The sequence below is a fragment of the Tiliqua scincoides genome, chromosome 10 (assembly GCF_035046505.1).
Source record: "Tiliqua scincoides isolate rTilSci1 chromosome 10, rTilSci1.hap2, whole genome shotgun sequence".
NCBI lineage: Eukaryota > Metazoa > Chordata > Lepidosauria > Squamata > Scincidae > Tiliqua > Tiliqua scincoides.
Genome location: NC_089830.1, coordinates 9873771 through 9896206, shown reverse-complemented (window position 1 = coordinate 9896206; position 22436 = coordinate 9873771). Strand labels below are relative to the sequence as shown.

Below are 22436 nucleotides of genomic sequence, written 5' to 3'. Positions count from 1 at the left end.
CTTGAATCCAGAATCTCATTGACATACTGAGGACTGTGCTCCTGCCTTTTCCTTGCACCAAAGCACCAAAAAGGACCCGTGTAGTGTGTTGAAGTCTGAGGCAGGCTCTTCGTGTCTAAGCCAGAATGGGGGATTTTCAATCTGGCCACCTCAGCCAAGAAGAAAATTGCAAACAAAGAACTTCCATTCTTCCTCCCAGTGTCTCTTAGCCTGTCCTTCCTTCCAGGCCCAGGCTGAAGGGAGGAGCAGACCATGTAACTGATACGTTTTAAAAACTTCAGTGCCAGGTGCGTGTTTCCTCAGCCGGTTTCGGCAAGGAAAGCACTCGGCTGTCGCACAAGAAAGGGAACCGCACAAAAGAGGCTTTTTGTCAGGCCGGAGAAGTTGCACCACCGGGTCAGAAAGTTTAAACAGAATAACTTTGGAAGGGGGTTTTAACCATTTAACCGGCATGGCCACTTGGAAGGGGATCTGTAGCTCATCAGGGACACCTAGTGGAGATGTGGGCACAAGGCCCTGTAGCCGAAGGTGACATGCACTGTGTACACAAAACACCCTCGTACGCCTTGTGAATTGGTCCTGAGTAACTGTCACACTCATACTTCTGGCTGGAAGCAAGAGATCTCTAGAACATAAGAAGAGCCTTGCTGGCCAAAGACCCATCTAGTCCAGCTTCCTGTATTTCACAGTGGCCCACCAGATGCCTCAGGGAGCACACAAGAAAACAAGATACCTGCATCTTGGTGCTACTACCTTGCCTGAATCTCTGCCAGAATCTCCAGTGTTTCGCCCAAGAATCTCATGGTCCGCAACTGGAACCTAGCCTAGAAAGAGCCACACCAGATGATGCATGATGCTTAAACCTCGTGCCCCTTTTGAGATCAGCCGTGCAACATCAACTCCTGAGATTGGCTGGAAGAATGAAGGTCAGCAAGGTCTGGTGTGAATGCCGTCTGCCTGGCTTGGGCACCAGAGCAGTGCCTTCTGGCTTCTGTATTCCAGGCCCCAGCCCCTGCAGCACTAGCCACTAACATTGCAGACCCTGAGCTCGAGAACCCACTTTCAAATCCAGATTTGTGTATGGCTGCACACAGCTGTGGTCTCACCCCAACACTACTATTTCCTGGGTTAAATCTGGGCTAAACTTAACACTTGCTTCCCCCTCTTTTATGAGCAAAACTGGGACAACAGCAACCTAAGGGGCAGTTTGTGTAACCAAGTGACTGTGCTTCAGTGCCAATTGGGTGGCCTTGAGGCACAGCTAGATTGGCTCGGTTCTCGTGATAGACCACACTGTGCATCCACAGGCGAGGCTGCAGAGAACAGCTTGCTGATCCAGGCTAACCTGTCTTTTTTTTTTTTTCCTCTTCTCCACAGAGAACTCAAGTGCAACAGCAGGAGCAGCAAAGCAGAAGGTGAGTTGCACACTGTAGACTTTGCTTCCTCCCCCCTCCCCCTTCCCTTGTGAGGCAGCAAAGGCACAAAACAAGTGTCGAGGCAGTCTTGGGGCTTTTCTGTGCAATCCATTGATGGTGCAACTAAAGCATATTTGTTTTTCAGCTTGTGCTTTTACGGTGCGGGTTGCTCTTCTTTGGTGGAGAGATCACATTTTCTCCGCATTCAGACCTGCATTATTTCATACTTGCGGGTGGCAGGAAACAGTTCTTGGCTTAGATGGAGGTTTATGGTGTTGTGAACCTTTGAGGAATGTGACTGTGTAAGTGGCACAGGCGTCTCTTGAATCTCACTTGGCTCGGAGTGAGCGGTTCACGACACAAATCCTTCCTCTCTACCTACACCATTTTCTGATGTATTTTTTTGAACCACAAATTATTCAGAGGCTGCACCACCCCTCTCAGCAGAGACATCCATCTAGCTGCTGTTTTAGAGAAACGTTGACCACAACCAAGGCGACCCGCCCCCTTCCCCACAACAGCACACTACCATGTACTGACTCCTTATTTTTGGTGCATACTATCACACATGTGGCTGTGTAAAAAGGGGGGAGGATATCGAGGGACACTGAGAGAACAACAAAGTTGTGATGGACAGGAACCACACAGCAGCACACTAGGACAGGAACACGGGGTTGATTGTGTATGGAAGCTTGTGCGGGAGAAGATTCCCTACCCCATAAGCCAGATCTGCCTGACTCCCACATTGTTGTCCTCCAAGCTAGCCTTAATCCACTTTACCCCAAGTCATGATTACTTCTGCCTGGCACTTGTAAGGCAATTGGGAGTCTTGAACCAAACATCTGGGGGCTGGTCATAAGAAACTTGCCTTCTAATGGAGCCCCCATCCCACCCTGCATACTGCTCACGTGTTCCACATTGCCCTGTAATGAAAGAAGGGGGACCTTGCACCTGTTGCATCCAGCTTCAGTGAAACTGGTGGCAGGGTATAAAGGTAATAAGGAAGAGTTAAGTAAGGCTGCAGTCCTTTCCACACTTACCAGGGAGTAAGCCCCACTGACTGTAATGGGACTTACTTCTGGGTAGATATGCATAGGATTGGGCTCTAATTCTCCTAGTTGGCTTGATCCAGTTTGGGGGGGGGGTCAGGTAATGTCACCTGACCCACTCTGGCAAGAATGTGCCCTTGGCTGGCATTCCTGCAGCTCCCATCTCTCACCAAAGCCAGGTAATAGCACAGGTTCCCCACCTCAGATTGCCAAGTCAATATTTAATGCGGCTTGGCTTTTGGGGGGGAGATGCCTCTGCATACCCTGTGGCTATGGAAATAAGGAGAAAGGCAGACTTGCTTCAGTCAAAATGCTGCATGAAGGTTGCACCCCCATCTCTCCCAGGAAGAAATTTGCAAGCAAGGGGCAGAGCCATGTCCCAGCCCTGTAGTATAACTTTTGCAGACACAGCTGTGCCACGTTCACCATGCAAAACTGGAATTTCACGTGATGCTTGACATGGTGACATGAGCCCCAAACAGAACCCCTATTCAAGTTCTGATGCTTTATAATAGGGGTCAGCAACCCTTTTGGGCAAAGGGACTAGCTAGACATTTGACTATGACTTCATCCTGTCATCGCCAAACTTCTGGGTTGCCGAGCTCCTGGAAGCGGCTGCGTGGAGCTTGGCTTGGGAGGAAAGGTTGGCAAATGCTGGACATGGAGTGGCAGATCTGCCTGTCCAGGCTTGCGGAACCCCGTGCCGTGCAGCCAACCAGTGTGCAGCAACTTCGCCTCCCAAGCCAAGCTTCACATAGGCCTGATGACTTTGGTTGGTGGGCCAGATTCTGTCCATGGGCCATGATTTGCCAATCCCTGCTTTATAGAATGGGAGAAAGGTGGGAATTCAAAGTGGATGCCATTTTCGTGCAGCACCCCTGTACTGACTTCTTCTCCTTTCTCCCTTGAAGTGTAGGAAAGTGTTCTGGCCTGCATAGCATTCCCTGTCTCTGGCTGCTGTTGCCAGTGATGCAGAGTTGGGGCAAACACTGGACATACTCCATGATGAGACAGTGTGGAAGTGCTGGAGGAGTGTTCCCAGTGTCCCCACTACAGGGAAAAAAGAACTTGACAGAGGGGCAGCATCTCCATGTCACACCTAACCGTGTTGTTCCAGTTTATGACGGTGCCCAATGGAAACATCTATGATTCTTAGCAACCCCCCAAAGTGGGTGCCATCATGTCTGTCAGCCTGTTGCATGCTCCTGCAGCTGCCAGGAAGAAGCTTAACCTCTTCTCTTTGCCCTTCCCAGGTCCAGGTTCAACCTTGGTAGATGCCCATCCCAGCAACTGCTCTGCCAAGAGGCACGCTGGTGAAGATGAACTGAGGAAGCGCCTGAAACCCCAGGGCCCACCAGTGCTGTCTGGAGGCGCCATCCACGGCTCTTCTGATTACTCCCACGAGCCAAAGTTCTACCAGGCAGGGCACCCTGGTCAGAAGACATCTGTATGCCTGGCGGAGAAAGCCTTGTCATTCAGCATGCTCAGCTTTCCAGAAGGTTCTTGCTCAGGCCAGGAACATAAATCCAGTTCAGTACGCCATGCTGAGATAGCTGACCGCTACAAGAGCCTTCATGCCCAGGGCAGCACCAAGGCAGAGGATTTGCTGCCATCCAGTGCTCTAGGCTGCCCCGGTGATGCCCGAGGTCTGGAGGAGACAGCCACGCACGACAGAGCTGCCAAGACCTTCTCCAATGCCACATTGGCCTCTGGCAGGTGCAACATCGACAACATCATCTCTCTGCTGAAGAGCAAGTGTGGCAACGGCCGCATCAATCTCTATCCCGTGGTGCAGCTCATAGATATCATGAAGGACATCAACCGCCTCTCCCAGGACCTGAAGAGCTGTGGCGTTCACCTGGACTGCAGTGGCTTACAGTTCAACAGCCAACCACAGCTCAGTGAGGAAGGCCGGGATCCAGGCCTGCAGTACAGCTTCTACTCCTCCCCTCTGCTGGCCAACAGCATCCGCAGCCCCGAGGAGCTAGCGGCACAGTGCGGTACCAAAGCTGAGCTCTCCAAGCAGACCCGGGCCGGCCTCTCTGCAGGAGAGCCTGAGGGGGACAATCAGGGGACCCAGTACCCAGCATGCCAAGGGAGTCCTGCTCTGAAGGCTCCCAGCAGCGTCGATGAAGCCAGCAGCTCAGAGTCGGACACAACGGATTATACGGAACTGGCTGATACAGACATTTTGAGTGAGCTGGCTTCCCTGGCGTGCCCAGGTCCCCAGATTCTCGATCATCAACCAGAGGCCCACCCCCAGTTGCTGCAAGGCCAGGGGCTCGATTCCAGATCGCAGTTCATTGGCTCCCAGTCCCTGGAGCACCAGCCTCAACTTGTCGACTCCAAATCTCTAGAGCCTCCTCCAGAACCGCTGGCTTTGCAGACTGTGGAGCCGCTTCCTGCACCGCTGGGGCTGCAGGCCCTGGAGCCTTTGGAGTTGCAGGCTCTGGAGCCCTTGTCTGACTCGCTGTCGCTCCAATCCCTGGAACCCCTTTCTGAGCCACTAGGGCTCCAGTCTTTAGGGGCTCTGGATCACCAGCTGCTTGACTCCCAAGCTCAGCTCTTGGATCCAGAGGCCCAGCTGCTAAGCCCCCTGCCCAAGTTGCTAGACTCCCAGCCCCCGCTGGGGACAGGCGAGTCCCTTGGAGCACATACGCTGCAACCCCAGTCCCGCCTCGGAGGCTGCTCGCTGAGAGGGGTGGTCAGGCGAGGGGCAGGGCGAGGAAGAGACGATCATAGGAAATATGCTCTTCGCAGAACAGATAAGCCAAAGATTCTCTGCCGCCGACGGAGGGGAGGCCGGGGACGGCGAGCAGAGATTGTAGCCGAGACCAGAGTCCTCCCCATGGCTGTCCCAGTGGAGGTGGTGGTAGCCCAGCCAGAGGAAACCAGCATGCCCGTGGCAGCAGTGGTAGCAGACGTAGCTCTGGATCCTGTCCTTTCCATGCTGGAGCCTGAAGACAGCCAGAAAGCAATGGCCAGCCTGCAGGCCCCAAAACCCAAATGCCGAGGGGCGCGCAGGATGGTGGTGAAGATGGCCAAGATCCCTGTCTCCCTTGGGAGGAGGAATAAGACGACCTACAAAGTCTCCTCCCTCAACAGCAACCTGAACGTGGTTGGTAAGGAGGTGACCTCCTGCCCCTCCGCGGAGCCCACTCCACTGCTGAAGATGAAAAACAATGGCCGGAATGTTGTGGTCGTCTTCCCGCCAGGTGAGATGCCCATTATCCTGAAGCGCAAGCGAGGGAGGCCTCCCAAAAACCTGATGTTGGGGCCCTGCAAACCCAAGGAGCCAACAGCGACCCCAGAAGTGAAGAAACGGAGGCGGAGGAAACAGAAACTGGCATCCCCGCAACCCTCCTATGTCGCTGACACCAACGACAGTAAGGCCGACTACTCAGACGTACTGGCCAAGCTGGCTTTCCTGAACCGCCAGAGCCAGTGCTCCGCTCGTTGCTCCCCACCTCGCTGCTGGACTCCCAGCGAGCCAGACTCCATCCACCAGGCGCCCGACACTCAAAGCATCTCCCACTTCTTGCACCGCGTCCAAAGCTTCCGCAGACGCGGTGGCAAAGGGGGTGGGTTTGGACGCGGAGGGGGCCACTCTGCCCGCTCATCTCGCTGCTCCTTCAGTGACTTCTTTGAAGGCATCGGCAAGAAGAAGAAGGCAACTCCAGGGGCAGCCATGCACGCCGACCCTCCACACCCACGGAAAAGAGGCCGGCCAGAGCCAGACTCCATGGATAAGCCCAAGAGGAAGAGACGGTCCCGCAAGAATGGCGTGCTGTTTCCCGAGCAGAACCCTGGCCAGAACTTCAGTGACGGGGCCTCTGAGTGGGGTGGGATGAAGGAGAGCTCTTGGATGTCCCACCATGGGCACCTCTCCAGCCAAGTCAACAGGAACTGCAGTTACCAAGGTGCTGATTCTCGAACCTTCCACTCTTCCGGGCTGGAGGCAAGCTCTTCCAGCAGGGCTAGTTTTTACGGTGGGAGCAATCCATCGTCACAGTCCGAGCTAAGCCAGGAGAGACACAGCCTCTTCACGGGGTACTTCCGCTCCCTGCTGGATTCCGATGATTCGTCCGACCTGCTGGACTTTGCCCTCTCGAATACACGCTCCGAGTCACGGAAATCCACACCCACCTACACAGCCCCTCCCAATGCCATTGCTACTCAGAGGGGAATGGCATCATATCCAAGCCGAGGGGGCAAAGTGACCCCCTCGTCCACCACTGCCACCACTACTACTGAGGCGCCCTTCCACACAGTCATGCCAAACCGGCAGACATTCCCTCCCAGCAGAGCAACAGGATACAGCATTTCCCAGGCCACTTCCGAGTGCCGTGGCACGGACACCTTCCAGAAGCTGGCACCGCTTTCAGCCGTCTCCAGGTCGCCCACGACTCATTCCACTGCGGCCTCTAGCTATGCACAGTACGGCAGCTACAACAGCGGTGGAGGGCAGACTGTGACGCCTTCTAGCTTGTTCCAGCAAGGAAAGACCTACCACGCCACGCAGGATTGCCCCAATAACAAAGACTGCAGCTTTACCTACGGCAGCGGCAACAGCCTGCCGTCCTCGCCAAGCAGTGCCCACAGCGCGAGCTATGCCCAGCAGGCATCAGGTCCCAGTTTGCCTTTGAGTAAAGCAGCCTTCTTCAACAGCTCCGACCCCAGCCAGTTCTCCAGCTCCTCCCACACGCCCATGAGGTGTGACAGCCGTGCAAGCACTGTGTCCCCAGGTGGCTACCTGGTTCCCAAAGGTTCCGCCTCCTTCCAGCCCTCCCCTGAGAACTGTCGGCAGTTTCCCAGTGCCTCCCAATGGGCTTTCCGGCAAGGCTACGGCAGCCTGGACTGGAACTCGGAGGCCTTCAACCAGCTCTACAATCCAGGCTTTGACTGTCACATCAACGAGCCCAACGTCATCCTGGATATTTCCAACTACACGCCCCAGAAGGCTAAGCAGCAGACCGTCTCAGAGACCTTCTCAGAATCCTCCTCCGACAGCACCCAGTTCAACCAGCCAGGTGGCTACAGAAGGGCCAACAGCGAGGCCTCGTCCAGCGAAGGCCAGTCCAGCCTCTCCAGTCTGGAGAAGCTGATGATGGACTGGAACGACTCCTCTTCTGCCCCAGGCTACAACTGGAACCAGAGCGTCTTGTTCCAGAGCAGTTCTAAGCCAGGCCGCGGCAGGCGGAAGAAAGTGGATCTTTTTGATGCTGCCCACTTGAATTTTTCCACAGCCTCCTATCCTTCTAAGCGGGGCACGGGGGCCAGGCAGCCACGGGGCTCCCGGGGAGCCTGCGCCTCCAAGAAGGAGAGAGGCACCGGGAAAACCAAGTTTCCTACCAAATCGCAGCCCGTCAACCCCTTGTTCCAAGACAGCACCGATCTCGGCTTGGACTACTACAGCGGAGATAGCAGTATGTCTCCCTTACCCTCCCAGTCCCGGGGCTTTGGGCTCAGTGAAAGAGACCCCTGTGACTATGCTGGGCCTTACACCATGAACCCCTCCACCCCTTCAGATGGCACCTTTGGACAAGGGTTCCAGAGTGATTCCCCTGGCCTGGGGCAGACCGACCTGGAGAACAAGCATTTCCCTCCCCTGCCCCACCAGCTTGCTGCCCCACCCCCTCAACAGACTGTGTTTGAAGCAGGCCTGCAGAAAGCCTTCTCTCCCAACTGCTCCCCCACACTGGCCTTTAAGGAGGACTTGCGGCCCAGCGATATCCGGAAGCTTCCAGCCTGTGACTCGCTCAAACACAGCATGCAAGGGGCTGGCGGCCTGTCCCACGCAGCAGCACACATGACCTGCCGGGACCTGCCCATGTCGCAGCCACACTATGACTCCCCCAGCTGCAAAAACCCCAGCTACTGGTACTCCCCCACCTCCAGCACTCGCAGCCCTCCCTATGACAACAAAGCTGGAGTGGGGATGCTAGTGGACTTCATGGGGAGAAGCCCGGATACCTCCTGCCTCAACCCCCACCTGACCAGCCCCCCCAGCACCAACCCTTCTAAGAGTGAGAAGGAGCCCATGGACATGACCAGAGCTCACCACCGAGGGGCCTACATTTGTCCCTTGATGAACGACTTGAATATCTCCCCAGTCCCAAGAGACTCTATGTTGCCACTGCAGGACAACTACAGGTACCCCAGCTTTGCACCCCAAGGGCACCCCATCATGGCCACAACCCAGAAGAGCGGGTTTTTGGGTCCAATGCTAGAGCAACACCCTGAGGACACGTTCACAGTCACCTCATTGTAGTGTCATCTGAAGTGCCAACCGGACAACGAGGTTTTGTTTCAGGGTAGGTGTTGGATGCAACACTGGGAGGAAGGGAGGGGTATGCTTTGGGGCGAGGGTGCCTGGGAGGATTCATGACGCTTGTCACGTTGCTTGCCCAGGGCTGTGTGCTGCTTCATGAAATCAAAACCTGAGTGCCTAGTGTGTGCACTGCCAGCCCATCCACACGGCCCCAGGGTGCAGGTTGCATCAGAGGGAGATTGAGAGGGTTCTGAGATGCGGTGGATTCAATCTGCTTCTCGCCTGCTCAAGCAAGAAGTAGATCATTCCCCTCCTTACTGGGTTCCTTGCGTGCTCCTGTGAAAGACAGAGTCTCACATGTCTGGGTTTCATGGCAGTGTGCAAGGAGCACAGTAAGGGTTGGGAGATGTAGCGCACTGGCAGACTTAAGGTGGCATCAGGGAGCATTCTGAGTCAGACAGTCCCTGAGTGGGTGGAGAAAAAGAGGGTTGGCTTTGGGGGTTTTTGGAGCCCCAGTTGGGAAGGGAGAGAAGGTCTGAGGATGACATTATATCCCACATTTTCTTCCTTAATGTTACTGGAAGAGAAAGGAGGATGCACCTTGGATCTGTTGCTTGGGGCCACACCTTCGCATGTGCTGTCATGTCCAGTTCCTGCCAGGGATGTGACATTAAGTGGGAATATCTCTCATGCACACAACTTTTGAAAACTCATGTGAAGTCCTGCCAGGCTGTTGAAATTTGACTGGGGAGGCCCAAGTTCAAACTCCTGCCCCCCCACTGAGGTTTTCTGGGGGATGTTGAGGGACTCAGAGGATCAATGGGGAGAAAGCTGCCTGAACTTCTGGGAAGGAAGATGGAATAAGTAATGTTTTCCTTTATGCAAATAAAGATGTAGGCAAATTTTGATGATGATGATGTACAAACTGCCTGTCAACAAAAAAAGTTGCAAAGTGTTTTGCGTAGCAGAATGAATGGGGTTGGGGGGTTTCCTGTGCCAGGAAAAGTACACCAGCAACCAGTCACTAAAAAAAGCACTAGCAGGAGAAAAGATGTAGGGGATATATGCTGGCCATCTTCAGGTATCTTAAGACCTGTCATGCAGAAGAGCAGGCTTAGAATGAAATTCTATACAGGCATCCCCCAGTATCCATGGGGGATACATTCTGCCCCCACCCCATGGATAAGCAAAGGCTGCCCCCCCCCGTAACCCATTGCCTTTACTTATATTGATTACATTCCCCTGAAGTGATAAGGTGCCCTGCTTGAACAAATGCTATAAGCCAGTGGTTCTCACGTTTAGCACTGGGACGTGGTTCTCACATTTAGCACATGTTTAGCACTCATTTTTAGAATGAGAATCTGTCAGGACCCACCGAAAGTGAGATCATGACCGGAAATGACATCATCAAGCAGGGAAATTTTTAACAATCCTAAGCTGCAATCCTACCCACACTGACCCCTAAGTCCCCCGTTCCACTCCCTCCCTCCAACGTCCTATGCAACCTTACCTGCGGCGGTGGATGGCCCCAGTCCGTCATCACGTGGACTCAGCCACCCACCACTTCCAGCAGTGGCCAGGCCACACTCTCCTAGCCCTGTAGCATTTGTGACACCTGGAAAGCATCTTATACTGCCAGAACACGTTTCGGCAGTGTAAGCGCCAGTTCGGAATGGGCCAGAAAGAATTTTCTGACTGTAAGAGCTAGCCAGCACTAGAACAGTCTGTCTCAAGCAGTAGCAGGCTCTTCCTGATTGAAGGTTTTCAAGCAGAGGTTGGATGGCCACCTGTCAGGGATGCTTTAGCAGTTGAGCAGAGGGTTGGACTGGATAACCTCCAACGACAGCCATTTAAATGGTACCTCTTTTCTCTGTTAGCAGGGGTATAGTACAGCTACATTACTGGCCATCTCTCCCCTCCTGAAAGACTATGCCTATGCTGAGTAGGTGTTTTTAAGGGACCATTGAATCAGTGGATTCCAGTAACGGGGTTGTTTGATCTCTTGGGCTCTGTTCTCCCTAACGAATCACCCTGTTACATGGTTACAGAATGGTTACATTTTGACATGTGTCTCTTGCTTTCTCTCTTTTTCAGAGCTTCTTTAGCCAGCACTTTTTCTGGAACACTTTTCAAGTTCTGTATTTAATGGAAATCAAAAACTGATTTTTTTTTTCTTCTGTTGTTCGTTTGTTGGTTCTTTTGTTTTTTCTTTTCTTAAAAAAACACAAAAAACTAAAAAAAAAAAAAAGGAAAAGAGGGGGAAAGGAGAGAGATAAAGATCCTTTTTTAAAAAAAGAAGAAAACAAAAAAACAGAAAATATATTAAAAAACAAACAAAAACAAACTCACTTTCTTTGAGAATGGCATGGAGGCAATTTTTGAACCGGACCGGGTCGCCAGCCCTCCTTCCACCCCGCAGTCCAGCAGAAAGACAATCGGTCACAGCCACCACCCAGGCAGAATGCAAGAGTGAGTGGGTGTCCTGTGAGCCGCCCGCCCGCAGCACGTGTACACGAAACACACTGGAAGGCAATGGACAATAAACAGGGATGGCCACGGGAAAGGGGATTTTTTTTCTTTTGGGAGGGGAGGGAAAAGAAAACCGTCTAATCTGTGAACTCCAATGAAAACTCAGTGATGAAAACTGAAGACTCGGCAATTTCTCCCCCTTCCTTTCTTTTGTGAGGGTTTCTTTATTTTTTTCTCCCAGTTTGTTTGCATTAAAAAAAAATTTTTTTTTAAAGATTTTTGTTGCTTAATTTCTTTGAAGAGCCCAGAAGATTTTTTTACAAGTTTATGAATGGATCTCGGAGACATTTCCCTCTCCCAGTAAGTAACCATCTCCTTGTCAGTGTCAACCCTTGATCCTTTTCAGGACGCTTTTAGTCACAAGGCAGCCACACCAATGGAAAGAACTCAAAGGGGGTTGTATCCAGCCCACTCCCACAAGGAGAAACCAGCCCGCACCAGCCTTACCACTACCCGGCCAATGTGCTCTGGTTCTTTGGCCAAGAACTAGCGGGTTGGGGGGGACCCACCTGCTCTCAGTCAGAGTCAGGTTTTATTCTTGGCTGCTGCTGTAATTGGCCATTTGCTGTGGATTTGGTTCTTGTTTTTATAGTGTCTTTTAAATTTGTTGTGGGCCACTTTGGGGGCAATTTAAGTGGTTTGATAAATAGTCACACCTCATCTTAGGCAGGGTGGCACGAGTGGCAGTGCGGTTATTTTTTTCTTGTTGTCATTCTTGTTGTTGAGCTTGAAAAAGAAAGCAGAAGGAGGTAGAAAATTATCAGATGCAGATGTAAAGAGGCTCCTGGGTCTCTGACAGTTCTATACAAAAGGTGGTGTTGGCTGTTCTGCTTTGTGTCAGTTCCTGCATGCCAAGTTACAGCCACTCAGCTTCCCTCTTCTATTGATCTGCTGTGTATCTGACTGCAGGGCCTCTGAGAGGAACTTTTCAGGGGGTACAGAGTTTCTTTTGATCCCCTTCCCAAAGGGGGAGAGGATGAAACAGAGTGAGGGAGGGTGGTGACACGGGTGGGCAGAAGAGGGGTAGGGAGGGGGCAAAACAGGACAGGGGGAGGGTAGCAACAACCAGAAAAGTCTTTGGAGCCTAGGTCTACTGGACTTCCCAATGCAGAGCCCAGGTCTACCAGCCCATGCAGCATCTGAAAACCAAATGCACTAAGGCTGCAATCCTAGCCACAGTTTCCTGAGAGTAAATCCCATTGAACAAAATAGAACTTACTTCTGAGTAGACCTGGTTAGGATTGTGCCCTAAGTCTCTCTTAAGTCTTTTAATTGCAGAAAATCATCGCATAAAATTAGCATTATCATATTTAGGCTCACACTAGAATGGAAAGTGTCCTGTGTGCACCAAAACATACTTCTGCAACAGCTGTAGCCCCACAGCTGTGTCCCTGAGCTCTTGGACACTCCTTCATGGCAAGCCAAAGAACTACATGCCAAAGAACTACTGTAGTAGGCCAGTTTCCTCCCACATTTGACAGTGTGTTAAGGATGGTCATGTATGCATTCCTTGGCCCAGTATCTATGGATTTCGGTAGCAGCAGCAGCCGCGCACCCAATATCCCATGTGGGCAATGAGTCTGGGTGAGACAGAAAAGTATAATAACCCAGGAATTTTCAGGGCCCCTTTCTTTGGCTCCTGGGCCCTCTTTTTAACCCTGGGTCCCTGTACAAATTACCCCCTTCACCCCCCTCTCATGGGCCCTGTCCAATCATGCCGCAGAGGAAAGGAGAAAGATGGGCATGTGCCATACCTTTGTTAATGTGGGTCTCATGTTGAGATTCAAGGTGGGCTCCTGGGTCTGTGTGCCTCAGTGAAGGGGCAGTTGCAGTGCTCAATAATGCCAGCAGAATTAAATTATTATTATTATCAGTATTTATATACTGCTTTTCAACTAAAAGTTCACAAAGCGATTTACAGCGAAAAATCAAATAACTAAATGGCTCCCTGTCCCAAAAGGGCTCACAATCTAAAAGATGCAAATGAATACCAGCAGGCAGCCACCAGAACAGACACTGCTGGGGTGAGGTGGGCCAGTTAGTCTCCCCCTGCTAACCATCTGGGGTGTTGCCCTGCCCACTGCATGGGAGGAAGTCCATCATGGGAGCAGAGCCTAGGAGAGGGGGGTAAAGGGGGTAATTTGTACCCAGGCCTAGGGTCAAAAAAGGGGGCCCAGGAGCCAAAGGAGGGGGCCCAAAAATTTCCTGGGATCTGACATTTTCCTATCTACTCAGACTTGTTGCCCACACAGGCTGCTGGAGACACTACCATGAGCATGCGGCTGCAGCTACCATAGCTACTGGCAAGCCATATATGCTGTGCAAAGGAATGCATATATGACACTTCTTAACACAGTGTCAAATCTGGGAGGAAACTGGCCTGCTACAGTAGCTCTTTAGCTTGTGGATCTGCTTATGGTGAAGAAGTGTACAGGGGCTCAGGGACACAGCTGCAAGATTACAGCTGCTGCAAAAGCAAGTTTTGGTACACACAGGTCTCTTTCCATTCTAGTGTGAGCTTAATACAATGATGCTAATTTTCTGCCTGATTTTCTATATTTAAAAGATTTTAGAGAGATTTAGGAGTGTGTTTGCTTTAATCTCGCTGCTGATGCCACACAGGTGGGTAGACCTGGGCTCCAAAGGCTTTTCCAGATGTCTCCACCCTCCCACCCTCCCTGCCCCCATTCTGCTTGCCTGTCACCACCCTCCCCTTCTCTGTTTCATCCCTCCCCCTTTGCAAAGGAGCCCAAAAGAAACTTTGTACCCCCTGATAAAATTCTTCTCAGAGGCCCTGCATGGGGGTTACGCACTGGGTGACACAAATCCTAGTGACCACTGGTCAGTGGCACACTTGCATAGTAAGTTCTAAGCCAGAACAGTAACAGCATGATCTCCATGTGCAAACGACTAGCGAGAGAGGGCCCTCCTACTGTATTAGCTTGAGGTTCTCCTGTTTCTGTCATCACCTATTTTGACTCTCCTTCTAGAGAGTCTCTTATGGCTTCTACCACCAAGAAGGACTAAATGGTACCTTTGGGTAACCTCCAGCCTCAAGGACTTGCCATGTGCTTCCCACCAAACTCTGTAGGATAATCAGATGCAAAACTCACCAAAGCTGTGCCTTTGAGTGCAACCTGGAGGTGTCAGCTGGAGCAAAATCTTGCTGCCCTCCTTCTAAAGGGCATGGAACGACATGGCCATGTTCCACCTGTGTTGCTCCAACTGCACTCATGGGCTTTCTTGGCCACATTTGTAGTGTTGGTCTTCACCTACAGAGCCCATCACGGTTTAGGAGTGGCACATGCAAGGAACCAGCTCTCCTGTCCGCAGGCCAGTTGCCACCAGATAGTCCGTTCCCATGGAGGTTAGGACGATTATAGCAAGGAACGAAGCTTTTGGTGGAGTGACCCTCTGGAATAACCTGCCTTTGGACAAGAGAAGGAACCCACCTCTGGCTGTTTTCCAGCCAGGTGCCATTGCATTGTGGAACTGACTGAAAACAGACACACCTGCCCTAGAGCCTACACCCTTTTTTCTCTCTCTTTCTTGCCCTCTTCCCCCATGCCATTGTGGGAAACAAGATGCCAGCCTAGATGAACCTGTGTTCTGTCTGATCCATCAAGGCTCTGATGTCATTCTGCTTTTCAGGTATTCGGATTCTGCTCCAGGTGCCATTGCATTGTGGAGCAAGCTGAAGACAGGCACACCTGCCCTAGGAGCCTGCACCCTTTTTCCCTCTCTTTCTCACCCAGTCAGTTCTCATTATCCATTAGGGTTAGGTTCCTGGAAACCCTGGCAGATAGTAGATTTGCAGATAAGGAACCATTGATCCTGTGGAATCAATGGGGTTAGATACAAGAGGTGCCATAGGGGGGAAAGGGGTACCTTCCCTACCATCAGAAGAATCCAGCAGAGACCCTTAGGAAGCCAGCAGAGTGCAGAACCAAGTGCCAAAATATCTCTGAATGCTGCAGAGACCTTCCAGAGGCTGCAGGGACCTTCAAAATGGCTCCCACAGCCAGTGCAGACCCCTTTAAAATGACTGGAAGAAGCTTGCTCTGGCCATTTTAAAGGGGTCTGCACTGGTCACAGGTGCCATTCTGAAGGTCCCTGCAGCCTCCAGGAGGTCTCTGCATAGCAGATAATGAGAAAGGAGGCATGGATAATGAGAGAGCGTAGCAATTCCGCTCCTCGTGAATAAGTGAATTCACAGGTAATGAATTTGCATATAAAGAGAACTGACTGTATATGTGTTCCTTTTCCCATATGATCACGGAGACCAGTGATGAGTGGTTTTTCAAAGCATTGAAGGTAGGGGAAGATAGGGGCAGCTTGTCCGTGGTGTGCACACTCCTTTCATAATTGTCCCACTCAAGCAGGTTTTGTAAGGCCTTTTTTTCCTAACGCTTCAAAAACTTGTTTGGCCAGAGATGATGATGGCACAAAGGAAACAAGCACGTAGGTCCCAACCAAGATTGCCACTACCTTGTCCCTTTCACGTCCTTCAAAAAAACACTTGTCTCCAGCCTGCCGCTCTCTGGCACTTCTGCTCTGCTCTGCTCAACCCTTCAGCTTTGCCCTAGACAGCCTCTTTGTTTTGTTCTCTTCCAACTGCACCTGGGCCTATAATTCTCTTAATCAAGGCCCTTCCACCTCCTTTCCTAGATGACGTCACTGCCATCCGAAAGCATTTTCCTGGTGTGCAGGTGTCTGTCTGGATTTTGCTCTTTTCCTTGCAATTTTCCAGCTTTAATCAGGATATGCTCACAGCCGTCAGGACCTGGGTAGTTTGGCTCTAACTGTGAGCCAGGTTTGTTTCTTTCCAACTTGTTCAGTTTGAGACAGGGGCCTTCCCTTTAAACAATCAATCGATATTGGATTAGCATACTGAAACAGCCATATTAAAGTCACATTAAATGCTCATTTAAACCCATTCAGTTGAGAGTGGGGGCGGGAGAGGATGGGGCTTTAACGCTTTCCATGCTCTTTATTGTCTTGGCTTTGAGGCGGTGTGCTTGGAAAGCTCCAGAGCATTGTGTGTTGAAAAATGTGGTATAGAAAACACTATTAAAATGTGGCAAAGATTAGGTTGGGCCTTAAGAGCAAAGTTACACGTAATAGGTGTTTGTTGTTGAAGTACCTACAAAAACAGGCATTGCCCAAAATGTTGAAGAGGAACAGGACCTGCCCCAATGTGTTTACAGTCTAATTCCATGTTCTGTAACATGTCAAAAGCTGGGACCCACCTGCAATGTGGAACCCACCATCAAGAGCCAGTGGGTGAGCAGGGTGAGCGAGAGAAACCCATGCCCTCTGGTGTAGCCAGTCAGCAGTCGCACTGCTAGGTGTTCTTCCCCTTCTTTCCTTCTAGGCAAACTAGAAGCGGATGTGGGGTAGAGAGTAGCATGGCAAGAGCAGGCGCTCATTTCTGAAAGGTGGAAGGAGAGGAAAAGGACATGAGGCAAGACTGAGAGCAGCTGGCACTGCAGAGGAGAGCAGGTGTGAGTGAGAGCCCATTGGAGATGAAGAGGCTTGGCCAGCACAACCTGTTCAAATTCTCTGGTGGGCTCTACCTCACCTAGGACCTGCCTAGGACCCCCAACCCTGACTACTGTTCAGACTGAGTGGACCTGAGTCTCAAAGCAAATGGGCAGAGGCAGTGAGGTCAAGTCACAGCCCATTTCCACATCCTCACCCACCTATTGAAGGCCTCCGGTCTAACATGCAGACACAGTAATTAGAAACCAGAGGAGGAGGAAGAACCAGAGCTACGCTTGCCCCATGGAAAGATGGTTCGTCTCTATCCCTTAAAGCTGTGAAGCTTGCCCGGAATGTGAGTGGGTTGAAGGGTGCCTGCTGCAATCTCAGATGCCATAAGGGAGGCTGATTCCTCAGCTCTGTGTCTTTTTCTCCTGGCTAGCAGGGGTAGGACAAAGGAAGCAAAATACTGTAAATGCAATGACCAAGGGGAACCAAGAGTCTGACTCCGTATACAGCCGCTTCATATGTTCAGGTGCCCCCTTCCACTCTGCTACTTCAGAATGTAGATGGGGATTGCACTTTTGAGTGATTTCCCCAAATCAGGAACTCCCCAAATGCAGAAGTTGAGCAAGTCTCTGAGAAGGGGCCTGGGCTGTCGTCCTCTTTGACATGCTTGCTTTTTTGACATGCATGCGGGAATTTCTCCATCCGGCTATCAGCCACCTTCCACTCATTCTGAAGAACAGAGAAGACTGTCCCAGGCCCTTTATTTCTTTGAAGATTTGAATTAGTCCAGCATCTTTCCGTGGCTCTGGGGGGCCAGTGGGAGGCAAGCAATGGTCAACCAGAGTGTGAAAGTGAGGGGGGAGACCTTGGCAGAACATGGGTGGGCTGTTGTGCATGGCAGTTGTCCCCTTTTCCTTCCTTAGCAATGGCCTCAAAACACCACTGTTGTTCATGCTGCCTTGGGATGTGCCACCTGTGGGGTGTGCCACCTCAGCAGTTGTGGGGCTGCTTTTGCGTATTTCCCACAGGCAGCTCATTTACCCTGCACTCGCACCTGAGCACAGGCTTGGCCCACCAGATCAGCTGGCGCCAGGCACAGGAGCAACCGGAAAGTGCTTGTTCTTCCTCCTGCTCCTGCTTATATCTTCCAGGTGTGGTCGGGTTGCCCTGAGATGCAGAGCCCGGCCCTGGCCAGGAGACCCTCCCTGGTGTGAGATCTCACTTGTGCTTCTCGAGAAGGAATGTTGTCAGGGCAACCCCCTCCTCTCTTCCTGCCTACTAGTGGCCATTTTGATGCCACTCGTGAGAGCCTCTTGGCAGTGGCCATCCAGCGGGTGCCTTTTGCTGTTCCCCTCTGCTAACTAAGCTGAGCCTTCACAGTCTCTATGACAACTGATCCCTCAGCTCATTGCTTGCTTCCCTTGGATGCCTTTCACTCAGCTCCTTCTGCCTGAGGGCCTCCAGTAACTTCCATGGGGAGGGATAAGCCCTCCATTCCTCTGCAGTTTTATGACTCTCAATCCCCACATGAGTTGGCCTTGAAACTAGAAAGCTTCCCCTTTGGGCTCAGGAGCCACTCCTGTCCCTGGTTTAAGAATGCCTGAAAGCATGGTCTCTGTGATGTGTGCAGGGCTAAATTTTGAGTTGGGTTCACCTCCCAGAATTTGCGTCCCTGTCAGAGCTCATCCCTAAACTATGTATGTCATGAGTGCATCTGAGCACACACAAAAGTGACTTCAGTATATATCTTGAGATTTCATTATGCTGGGCTTGTAGGTCACTTTCCATGCATGTCAAGCCACACACACACACAAAAGCCTTGTGAACCCTGCTTTGCAACACATGGATGGTAACCTCTCATGTCTCTGGCCTCCACTTTATAGTCAAAAACATGGGAGACACCAAGAGTCCTTTAAGCTCACCCCCTCTCTGAAGGCATGATCATTCGCCTTCCACAGATCTATATAGACTGCAGCCTGCCATGGGTAGGCAGTTGATCCATGGGAGAAAACATGTCTGACACAAGGAAGGCAGAGAAGCTGCATGCAATGAGATGTTTTGTGTTTAATGCTTCACATTCCAGTACAACAGACAGCAAGTAGCAGGACTGGGGAAGTGTGTTGGGTGACTGAGACCTTGAAGAACCACTAACGGTCAACAGGAACAATATCATACTAGATCAGTTGTTCCCAAACTGTGAGTTAGGACCCACTGGTGGGTTGCGACCCGGTTTTTGGTGGGTCGCCAAAGGGCGATGGAAAGATCAGATAATTAACTGCCTCAAGCCTTGAGGTTATTCAAAAAATTAAATACCGTAGTTGCTAATTACCTTGCAAACAGGTCAACTTCTGCAGTTTGCAAGATTGCTGCCAATTGTCCTGTAAGGAGCTGAGCTCCTGAAGTTTGCAAGCATGTGTAACTATAAGGAGGTAAATGTTTGAGGGTCTTTTTTGTGGTTATAAGTGTAAAATTATAAAATATTTTTTTTCTAGATCTCCTTTTTTAAAAAGTTGGGTAAACCCAGGTGGGTCCTGGTAGAGCATTGTGTCAAAAAAGTGGGTCCCGGTGCTAAAAAGTTTGGGAACCATTAGACTAGATGGTCTAACTCCCCTCTAAGGCAGCTACAATCAAGCAAACATTTTGCAGGGTTCCGAGGTAGTTCATATTTGGGGTCTAAGGCCTGGTCTTGAAAAATGTGTTCTTGAGCTTTTTAATCAAACCCTGTGAAGCTACTTGCAGCATTACTGTTGTTGAGTTGAGCGGTTTGTGTTTCGTATTATAAACTCTTCCTTTCTGTTTCTGTTTACAGTTTCCATAGCCAATGAGAAGACCCTCCCCCAACCACACTGGCTACACTTTTAGGACAAACTGACAGTGTCCCCTCTTCGGCTCCTCTTGACTTCTTTTCGGCGGTGGAAGAAAGGGGAGTTTCACCAGAAAAGTCCTCCTTCACCGAGTAATCCCAGCAAGAAGAAGGAAGCCCCATGTTGCCTGTTCCCCCCTCCACTCTGTATTCCTGTGCCCCCTCCTTTGTAGTGTTGCCCCTTCCACCCACCCACCTCAATCCCGGGTCCATCACTGAGATGCTTGTCTCTCCTCTATTGAGAAGCAAGTTGGGGGGTGGGGGGAGGGAAAATGGGGCTTTTCTTTCTGCACAAAACCAGCAATTGTAAATACTTTTCAAAAATGTAAAAAGGAAAAAAAAAAGATACAAAAAAGCAAGCAAAAGGAAAACATACACAAAACTATGTTTTCAGAATCAGAAATAAATGTTGGAGAGGGAAAAAAAAAAGGAAGGAGTCCAGACAGAGTCCAAGCAGAAGAGAAGCTAATTGTGTCGCGTATGCACTGAAAATCTATTTGCAGATTGATTGACAAAAAAAGTAACAAGAACCTATTTATTGTATATAATGTTTTATTATAAATTGTGTATTGTATATGGCATCTGTACATCTGCTGTGGTTTTGTGATGTGCAAATTTCAGCATGGGTTTCATGGAGGGGTTAAGTTGCTTTTTTTTGTTGTTGATCAGAAGGGGGGATTTTTGTTTTTATTTTTGTTTTTTTGTTGGTTTTTTTTTTGGCAGTACGCACCCAAAGATCCAAATTTGTATTAAAAACTAGGAAAACAAAAAAAGATTAAAGACAAGCAGATACACCCTATTTTGTTGGGGAGGGGAGGAGAGGGAGGGGAGCAAAGGCATTTTCTAAGTTCTCGTTGGCCACTTGTAAAACCTTTCTCTGTGTGTGTCCCCTTGCGCCAGTGCTGAGCTCAGGGTGTGTGTGTGTGTGTGAGAGAGAGAGAGAGAGAGACTTTTTTCCCCACCTTTGTCCTGTCCTCTTTATTCCCTCCTTTCCCTGGATTTGGAAAATCATGTACAGGTTTGTGGATTGTGCAAAAAAGAAAAAACAAAAAGAAAAGAACCCCCCCCCCAACCCAGTCCTGTGTTGTCCATTACTGAACTGACCTGTGCAGTGCTTGCAACTAAATACTGTATACCAGACTTGGTAGTCGCTTGAAGATGGAACACACCTCTGATTATCACCATTTAAAGCTCCCGCTTGCTTGATTCCTTTCCCAGGCCACTGTTGCCTTCATCTACCACCCCAAAGGCCCCCCCCCATTTTGGTTGCTTTCCCCCCCCCTTCTCCCCTGCACCCCAACTGGTCTTTTTGTGTATTTAGGAAGGAATTTTTAATAGACACTTTTTTATATTAAAAGAAACCTATATATTGAGCGATGAGGCTGCCTCGTTTGCTTCTCTTGGTGGTTGAGTGGATGCCTGGGGTATCTAGGGAGAGTCTGTTGCCAGCACTTGGGGAGGGAGGGGTTGGAACGAATGCTGAGCTCATGTGCTCCATGCTGTGTTTAGTTACGCATTTGTGGGGAGATGGGGTGGGGGGGGTGGAAGGCTCTTCCAAGGCAAAATCCAGAAAACAATGGGTCATAAAGGTGGCCTCTCTTTGGGCCGCCATCAAAGGGCATGAGATGGAGAGCGTAAACCTTTGCTCTTCTTTGCAGGGCTGCGAGAATCTGTTTCCAGCTTGCTGCCACTTGGCTTCAGGCAGCCAGCCTCTCTGTTGGCGGCTAGAAAATAGCTTGCTTGTTTTTCTGGGCTGAGAGGCCTCAGCACCAGAATAAGCTTGGCGGGGTGGATGGAATTTATTCTGGCCTGCCTTTCAAATCGGGGAGCCTTGTCTGTGCAACTTCATCTGCCGTTGTGTTCCCACCGTGGCAGAAGACAAGGTGCCCTAAAAGCCTGTGTGCTTGGCAAGCCCAGGCAGCAATTGAAGGGCACTTCAAGATGGCCATTCCCTCCGCCTCTTCAGCATGGCATGCGCAGCCAGGAAAATGGGGGACGTCAAATTGCAGGTATCACCTTTGTTGCCTCTGCAAGCACAGCCCACAACTGCGGCTATGAACATTTCCTGCATGGATCTGCACTTGCCGATATTTGCCATCTGGGCTGATAAACAGCCAGGGCACTGATGCAGAATGGAGTTGCCAGCCGGCAGGAGAAGACTACCCCCCTGCAGGCAGATCTGCTCTACTTTGTTCCCATTTTCATCCTTTAACAGTTTTCTTTATTTTAATTTTCACATTTTTATATTGCCCTTCCCTCATCCAAGGTGCTCAGGGTAGTGTGCATAGTTCTTCTCCTTACAACAACCTTGTGAGGTAGGTGAGACTGAGTGTGACTGACCCAAGGTCACCCAGGAAGCTTTGTGACTGAGTGGGGATTTGAACCTGGATCTTTCAGGTCTAAATCCAACTCCCAAACCACTACACCGTTCTGGCTCTTTCATCTTCATTTAATCTTGGGTTCAAGGCATGTCCTTCATGCATATATACCAGGGGGGTTATTTAACCAGCATTCTTGCTCTTCTCACATACCATGCTTTGTGTCTATGTTGATTTTTAACATTGACTTATATATAGATGTTCATTCTTCTTGGAAGAAAAAAATGTTGCAAATCCTGATCTGGGGATTAGGAAGGGAAGGGTGGCTGGTGATCATGCAGGCATTACATGCCCTCCAGACCTGGCTTTTGCCGGGTTCAAACTGAACATGCTGATAGTTTGCAGAACTGTTTTTTTTTTCTTTTTTTTTGGGGGGGGGGGGGAGGGAGAATTGCCCTGAAACAGATAGGAGTGTAGTTGCATCTAAAGCAGAAGGGTACT

At 50.5% G+C, this 22436-nt stretch overlaps 1 protein-coding gene across 1 annotated transcript in view; it reads left to right on the top strand.

The window, feature by feature from the left end:
• The window catches only part of AHDC1 (AT-hook DNA binding motif containing 1), a 201859-nt gene extending 180869 nt beyond the window's left edge, over window positions 1-20990 (top strand). The window contains exons 3-6 of the mRNA XM_066638861.1: window positions 1378-1415; window positions 3718-8778; window positions 10830-11564; window positions 19564-20990. Coding sequence (XP_066494958.1) covers window positions 1378-1415; window positions 3718-8735 — 5056 coding nt within the window. The 3' untranslated portion in view covers window positions 8736-8778; window positions 10830-11564; window positions 19564-20990. The remainder of the gene's footprint in view (window positions 1-1377; window positions 1416-3717; window positions 8779-10829; window positions 11565-19563) is intronic.
• The last annotated feature ends 1446 nt before the right edge of the window (window positions 20991-22436 follow it).